This window comes from Callorhinus ursinus, unplaced genomic scaffold, assembly GCF_003265705.2.
Source record: "Callorhinus ursinus isolate GAN/ISIS: 27379988/994484 unplaced genomic scaffold, GSC_fseal_2.0 scaffold252, whole genome shotgun sequence".
Lineage (NCBI taxonomy): Eukaryota > Metazoa > Chordata > Mammalia > Carnivora > Otariidae > Callorhinus > Callorhinus ursinus.
The window spans coordinates 31,855-39,627 of NW_027397310.1; the positions used below are offsets into that span (position 1 = coordinate 31,855).

At 56.8% G+C, this 7,773-nt stretch overlaps 1 protein-coding gene across 1 annotated transcript in view; it reads left to right on the forward strand.

Moving 5' to 3' along the window:
• Window positions 1-7,097: 7,097 nt before the first annotated feature.
• LOC141371996 (voltage-dependent N-type calcium channel subunit alpha-1B-like) overlaps window positions 7,098-7,773 on the forward strand; it is a gene marked incomplete at its 3' end in the record, with an annotated part of 15,208 nt that continues 14,532 nt past the window's right edge. Inside the window, exons 1-2 of the mRNA XM_073890459.1 lie at window positions 7,098-7,235; window positions 7,498-7,683. Of these exons, the coding sequence (XP_073746560.1) occupies window positions 7,098-7,235; window positions 7,498-7,683 (324 nt within the window). The remainder of the gene's footprint in view (window positions 7,236-7,497; window positions 7,684-7,773) is intronic.

The window sequence follows — 7,773 nt, forward strand, 5'->3', positions numbered from 1 at the left end:
ACAGACCACTCAGAAGCCAACCTAGGGTTAGTCTTTGGGCTTAGGGCCATGACAGGCCTGATCTGCCGGGGCAGTGATGAGCTTCCCGGGGACTGAGTTGAGGCCATAGTTCAGAGAAGCGTCAGGCTCAGGGATTATGGCCTGGGCACATTGCACTTGGGGTTCGTTGGGATGGACCAGCACAGTTCTGCGCCGAATGGTTTCTGGAGTTCCCAATGGCACGTTTTCTGTTGTAGTGGCAGGCTGAGTCCACTTGTACAGGTCAGGCGTCCTAAATCCCTGGGAACTGAGCCAGGCCTCTGTCGACAGACACCTCAGAAGTCTGCATAGGATCATAGTTAGGACATGGGGGCATGACAGGCCCGAAGTGCCGACGCTGTGGCGAGTTACGGGTGTTTTGACTTAAAGGCGTTCATCAGGATGAGTGTCAGGCTCATGGATTGCGGCCAAGGGGCCGATGAACCTGGGGCATCCCTGGGATGGGCATGCAGTGTACTCCTTCTCTGAACGCGGTCCTGAGTTCCACGTGGCGTGTTTTCCTTCTGGGTGACAGGCTGAGTCTTCTGGTCTTGCTGGAGCCAGCCTTCGTGGACAGATCCCTCAGATGCCTCCGTAGGGTGACGGTTAGGACATGGGGGCACCGCAGGCCTGACGTGCAAGCACTGTAGCCTGCTCGGTGGGGTTTGTCTTGAGGGCATGGGTCAGGGTGAGTGTCAGGATCATGGTCGGCCGCCAGAGGGCGCCAAATTTGTGCGTTGGCTGGGATGGGCATTCCCAGTCCTCATGTTCTGAATGCTCTCCACAGTGTCAAGTAGTGTGTTTGATTTTTTTTCGGCAAGATGAGTCCTCCGGTGTCGCACAGGTATTGCCATCCCGGGGGCTTTGGAGCCAGGCTTCTGGGGACAGAAACTCAGAAGCCAACCTAGGTATAGACTTACGGCCTAGGGTCATTTCATCCCTAATCTGCCCAGGCTGGGGCAAAAATCAGGGGGCGGGCGATCTGAGTTGGGGGCGTGGGATTAGGGTGAGTGTGAAGCTCAGGGTTTGCAGGCAGGGGCCGTTGAAAGTGGCATTTCGCTGGGATGGACACGCAGAGTTCTCCTACTCGGAACGCTTTGCCCCGAGTTCCCAATGGTGCGGTTCCTTTCTGGGAGACAGGCTGAATCCTCTGATATTGCTCAGGTGCCCCTGATCCCTGTGGCTTTAGAGCCAGGCCTCTGGGGCCAGAGCGTTCAGAAGCCCGTGAGTGATAGTGTTAGGGCCTAGGGGCCCAGCAGCCCCGACGTGGCAGCATCAGGGGTTTGTCTTGAGGGCGTGGGTCAGGTTGAGTGTCAGGCTCGGGGTTTGCCGCCATAGGGTGCAAAATTTGTGCATTCCTTAGGATGGGCATTCAGAGTTCACCTGCTCTGAATGCTTTCCTGAGTTCCAGATGGCGCATTTTCCTTCTTGGTGGCAGCCGGAGTCCCTCGATATCGCCCGGGTGTCCCGAATCTGTGGGGCTTTGGAGCTAGGTTCTGGGGACTGACTCCTCAGAAGCCAACCTAGGGTGAGGGAGAGGACATAGGGACACCAGAGGCCTGATGTGCCAGCGCTGCGTCGAGGTTCCTTGGGGTGGGGGTCAAGGGCGTGGGTCAGCATGAGTGTCTTGCGTCAGTGTGAGTGTCTTGCTCTTCTTTTCAGCTGGGAGACCACTGAAAGGGTGGGTGCGCTTGGATGGGCATGCAGTGTTCTCCTGCTGTGAGTCCTTTCCGGAGTTACAAACAGCGGGGTTTCTCTCTGGGTGGCAAGCTAAGTCCTCTGGTCTTGCTCTGGAGCGAGCCCTAGGAACAAAGCACTCAGGAGCCAACCTAAGGTTGGGGTTAGGGCCTAGGGCATGACAGGCAGAGTTCTCCTGCTCTCAGTGCTTTCAGAAGTGCCAAATGGTGCATTTTGCTTTGTGGTGTCAGGCTGAGTCCTCTGGTATTGCTCAGGTGTCCCAAATCCGTGGGGCATGGAGCCAGGGACCTAGGGAGAGACCTCTCTGAAGCCAAGCAAGGGTTAGGGTTAAGGCCCAGGTGCATGGCACTCCGGGTCTGCAGGAACTCTGGTGGGCTTGGGATGGGTGGTTTCTCATGGAGGTGGGGGTCAGGTTGAGTGTCAGGCTCAGGTTTTGCCGCCCGGGGGCGAAGAAAGTGTAGTTTTGCTGGGATGGGCATTCAGAGTTCTGCTCTGAATACCTTCCGGAGTTGCCAGTGGTGCGGTTTCCTTTCGAGTGTCAGCCTGAGTCCCTTGATACTGCTCGGGTGTCCCGAATCCTTTGTGCTTTGGAGCCAGGCCCTGGAGACAGACCGCTCAGAAGCCAACCTAGGGTTAGGCTTAGGGCTTAAGGGCATGACAGGCCTGATGTGCCAGCGCTGTGATGAGCTTCCCGGGGTCTGAGTTGAGGCTGTGGGTCAGGGGGAGTGTCAGGCTCTGGGATTGCAGCGTGGGCACGTTGAACTTGGGTTTCATTGGGATGGACCAGCACAGATCTCCTGTTCTGAATGCTTACTGGAGTTCCCAATGGCACGTTTTCTGTTTTAGTGGCAGGCTGAGTCCTCTGGTAATGGTCAGGTGTCCCAAATCCCTAGGGCTTTGGTCAAGCCCCGGGGACAGACCGTCAGAGGACTCTAGGGTGACGGTTAGGGCAGAGGGGCACGGCAGGGCTGACGTGTAACCTGCTCTGGGGGGTTTGTCTTGAGGGCGTGGGTCAGGTTGTGTCAGGCTCAGGGTTGGCCACCAGAGGGCGTCAAATTTGTGCGTTGGTTGGGATGGGCATTCAGAGTTGTCCTATTCTGAACCCTCTCCGGTGTTGCATTTACTGTGTTTGAATTGTTTTTGGCAAGCTGAGTCCTCTGGTGTTGCTCATTTATTGCCATCCCTGCGGCTTTGGAGCCAGGCTTCTGGGGACAGAAGCTTAGAAACCAACCTAGGGATAGGCTTATTGCCTAGGGTCGTTTCAGCCCTGATCTGCCCACGCTGGGGCAAGCTTTGGGGGGTGGGGGATTTGATTGGGGGGCGTGGGTCAGGGTGAGTGTCAGGCTCAGGGTTGGCGGGCAGGGGGCCATTGAATGTGGCATTTCGCTGGGATGTGCATGCAGAGTTCTACTCGGAAGCTTTGCCCGAGTTCCCAATGGTGCGGTTTCCTCCTGGGAGACAGTCTGAATCCTCCGGTATTGCTCAGGTGCCCCTGATCCCTGTGGCTTTAGAGCCAGGCCTCTGGGGCCAGAGCTGTCAGAAGCCAGAGACAAATACGGTTAGGGCATAGAGGCACGGCAGGCCCATCGTGCCAGCACTGTGGCCTGCTTCCCCCCGAGGTTTTTCTTGAGGGTGTCGGTTAGGTTGAGTGTCAGGCTCCGGGTTTGCCGCTAGAGGGCACAAAATTTGTGGATTCCTTGGGATGGGCATTCAGAGTTCTCCTGCTCTGAATGGTTTCCCGAGTACCAAATGGCGCATTTTCCTTCTGGGTGGCAGCGTGAGTCGCTCGATATTTCTCGGGTGTCCCGAATATGTGGGGCTTTGGAGCCAGGCTCTGGGGACTGACTCCTCACAAGCCAACTGAGGGTGAGGGTTAGCACATAGGGGCACGGGAGACCTGACCTCCCAGCGCTGCGTCGAGGTTCCCGGGGGTGAGGGTTGAAGGCGTGGGTCAGCGTGAGTGTCTTGCTCTTCTTCTCGGCCAGGGGACCGCTGAAAGGGTGGGTGCGCTGGGATGGGCATGCAGCGTTCTCCTGCTGTGAATCCTTTCTGGAGTTCCAAATGGTGGGGTTTCTTTCTGGGTGGCAAGCTAAGTCCTCTGGTCTTCCTCTGGAGCGAGCCCTAGGGAACAAAGCACTCAGCAGGCAACCTAGGGTTGGGGTTAGGGCCTAGGTGCACGGCATGCAGGGTTCTCCTCCCAGTGTTTTCAGAAGTGCCAAATGGCGTATTTTGCTTTGTGGTGTCAGGCTGAGTCCTCTGGTATTGCTCAGGTGGCCCTAATCCCTGGGGCATGGGGCCAGGGTCCTAGGGAAAGAGCTCTCCGAAGCCAAGCGAGAGTTAGGGTTAGGGCCCAGGTGCACGGTACTCCTGGTCTGCGGGTATGTGGCGAGCTTCTGATGGGCGTTTTTTCTTGAGGGCGGGGTCAGGTTGAGTGTCAGGCTTATGGTTTGCCGCCAGGGGGCGCAGAAAGTGTAGATTCCTTGGGATGGGCATTCAAGTTCTCCTTCTCTGAATGCTTTCCAGAGTTGCCAGTGGTGCGGTTTCGTTCCAGGTGGCAGCCTGAGTCCCTTGATACTGCTCGGGTGTCCCGAATCCTTGGGGCTTTGGAGCCAGGCCCTGGAGACAGACCGCTCGAAACCAACTTAGCATTAGTCTTAGGGCTTATGGGCATGACAGGCCTGATGTGCCGGCGCTGTGATGAGCTTCCCGGGGCCTGAGTTGAGGCCCTAGGTCAGGGGGGAGTGTCAGGCTCAGGGATTGCCCCCTGGGCACGTTGAACTTGGGGTTCGTTGGGATGGACCGGCACAATTCTCCTGCTCTGAATGCTTCCTGCCGTTCCCAATGGCACATTTTCTTTTTAGTGGCAGGCCGAGTCCTCTGGTACTGGTCAGGTATCCCAGATCCCTGGGGCTTTGGAGCCAGGCTCTGGGGACAGAGCACTCAGAAGCCAGCTTTGGGTTAGGCTTAGGGCTTAGGGGCATGACAGACCTGATGTGCTGGTGCTGTGATGACCATCCCAGGGTCTGAGTTGAGGCCGTGGGTCAGGTTGAGTGTCAGGCTCAGGGTTGGCCGCCACAGGGTACCAAATTTGTGAATTGGCTGGGATGGGCATTCAGAGTTGTATTCTGAACGCTCTCCGGAGTTGCAAGTAGTGTTTTTGAATTCTTTTTGGGAAGCTGAGTCCTCTGGTGTTGCTCAGGTATTGCCATCCCTGGGGCTTTGGAGCCAGGCTTCTGGGGACAGAAGCTGAGATGCCAACCTAGGGATAGGCTTACAGCCTAGCGTCATTTCAGGCCTTATCTGCCCATGCTGGGGCAAGCTTGGGGGGCGGGGGATCTGAGTGGGGGGCGTTGGTCAGGGTGAGAATGAGGCTCAGGTTTTGCCGGCAGGGGCCCGTTGAAAGTGGCATTTTGCTGGGATGGGCACTCAGAGTTCTACTGGGAAACATTTGCCGCAGGTTCCCAATGGTGCGGTTTGCTTCTGGGAGACAGGCTGCATCCTCTGGTATTGCTCAGGTGCCCCCAATCCCTGTGGCTTTAGAGCCAGGCCTCTGGGGCCAGAGCCCTCAGAAGCCAGAGAGCGATAGGGTTAGGGCCTATGGGCATGGCAGGCCCCACATACCAGCACTGTGGCCTGCTTCCCCGGGGTTTGTCTTGAGGGCCTGGGTGAGGTTGAATGTCAGGCTCAGGGTTTCCCACTAGAGGGCGCAAAATTTGTGGATTCCTTGGGATGGGCATTCAGAGTACTCCTGCTCTGATTGCTTTTCAGGAGAGCAAATGGTGCATTTACTTTGTGGGTGGCAGCCTGAGTCCCTCGATACTGCTCAGGTGCCCCAAATCTTTGGGGCTTCGTAGCCAGGTTCTGGGGACTGACCCCTCAGAAGCCAACGTAGGCTGAGTGTTAGGCCATAGGGACACGGGAGACCTGATGTGCCAGCGCTGCGTCGAGGTTCCCGGCAGTGGGGGTCAAGGGTGTGGGTAAGCGTGAGTGTCTTGCTCTTCTTTTCGGCCAGGGGACCTCTGAAAGTGTGAGTTCGCTGGGATGGGCATGCCGCATTCTCCTTCTGTGAAGTCTTTCCGGAGTTCCAAACGGTGGGCTTTCTTTCTGGGTGCAAAGTGAGTCCGCTGGTATTGCTCTGGAGCGAGCCCTAGGGAACAAAGCACTCAGGAGCCAACCTAGGGTTGGGCTTACGGCCTAGGGGTTAGGGCCTAGGGGTTAGAGCGTAGGGGTTAGAGCGTAGGGGTTAGTGTGTAGGGCCTAGGGTTAAGGTTAGGTTTAGGGCCTAGGGTAGGGCCAGGGTTAGGGTTAGGGCCTAGGGTTAGGGCGTAGGGTTAGGGGTTAGGGGTAGGGTACGGGTTAGGGTATGGGTTAGGGTACCGGTTAGTGTATGGGTTAGGGTTAGGGTACAGGTTAGGGTATGGGTTAGGGTTAGGGTACGGGTTAGGATACGGGTTAGGGTTAAGGTACAGGTTAGGGTTAGGGTATGTGTTAGGGTACAGGTGCTCTGGGTTCCTGTGACACTTTTTACAGTGTCCACAGGAGAAGGGTGACCCATGTGATTGCTCACTGGCTGATTGAAGCAGATCACGCTAGAGCAGAGGGGCAGCTTGGGCAGGGAGTCTCAAACTCTGCATCCGTTTGTGTTCTAGTCTTCCAGCAAATACACCATAGGCTCTTGCACCCACCAGGTAAAACATGGCTCTGCCTTCTAGGAGTGGGCAACCTGGATAGTGGACGAGATTAAGACAGTACACAGCACAGTGATCTCCTGATCACTCGTTTTTGAGTGGCTGAAGTCCAGAGGGAGGATGGGTCTATTTGGTGTCTCCCTGTGCTACCCTTCTGGCCTCAGTTAAGGGTAGACAGAGGGATGTATGTATTCAGTGCCACACTGGATGACTGGGGACTTCCTTTGGGGCTGGGAGGACCACCGCTCAGAAGGTAAGATCAATGCTGCGCCAGGAGGCCAGGGCTATCTAAAGGCAGGTGAAGTTGGGTATGAACTGGTGAGCCAGGAGTAAGCAGGGCAGGGCAGAACTCCTGGGCCTGCACCTGTCCTGGGTTTAGGACTTCCGGTCCCTGGAGACCTCCCCTTGATGGCCCTCCAACAGCCCTGAGAACAAGCCCTATAGGGAAGGTAGTCTACCTCAGGAGACTGCGGTCCTGGGGAGCGGCCTGGGGCCTGCAGTGTTGAGCATCCCCTTCCTCTTGCCATCTCTGGGCTCAGATATGCAAGCCTCACCTATGATACAGGTCTTGACTTTCCCATGGCTCTTTCCTCAGGGGTCCCCCTGACACTTGGTGATTGCCCTTGGTGCAAGGTCCTGAAACACTCTGTGGCCGCCACCTAGGAGGAGCAGGGCCCAAGCCCTGGGTACCACATGGAGCTGTCCATCTTCTACATGGTCTACTTCGTGGTCTTCCCCTTCTTCTTCGTCAACATCTTTGTTGCCTTGATCATCATCTTCCAGGAGCAGGGGGACAAGGTGCTGTGTGAATGCAGCCTGGAGAAGAACGAGGTGGGTGGCTCCCTCTTCTGCCCCATGTGCATGTGTGCATTGGATGCTCTGCTGGGCTCCCCTGATGGGCAGCATGGGCAGGACCACTGGACTTCGCTTCCGCATGGGACTCGCTCAACATCGCATAGCTGGTGGCCAGCACAGGGGCAGGGAGAGACCGAGTGTGGCTGGTCAGGTCTGCCTGCGAGAATGGAAGAGACAGTTGTGGGATGCAGTGGGTGCTGCAGTGTGGGGTTCCCCCCCAACCCCACCATGTTCTCAGTGCTCCTTTGTGTCCAGGCAAAGGGCTTGCATCGACATCGCCATCAGCGCCAAGCCCCTGACGCAGTACATGCCCCAGGACAAGCAGTCATTCCGATACAAGACATGGACATTTGTGGTCTCGCCTCCCTTCGAGTACTTCATCATAGCCATGATCGCCCTCAACAGAGTGGTGCTAATGATGAAGGTATGTTGGCCCAGCACGGGGGACAGTGGGTGCCAGCTGGGGTGAGAGAGAGAGAGAGAGAGAGAGAGAGAGAGAGAGAGAGAGAGAGAG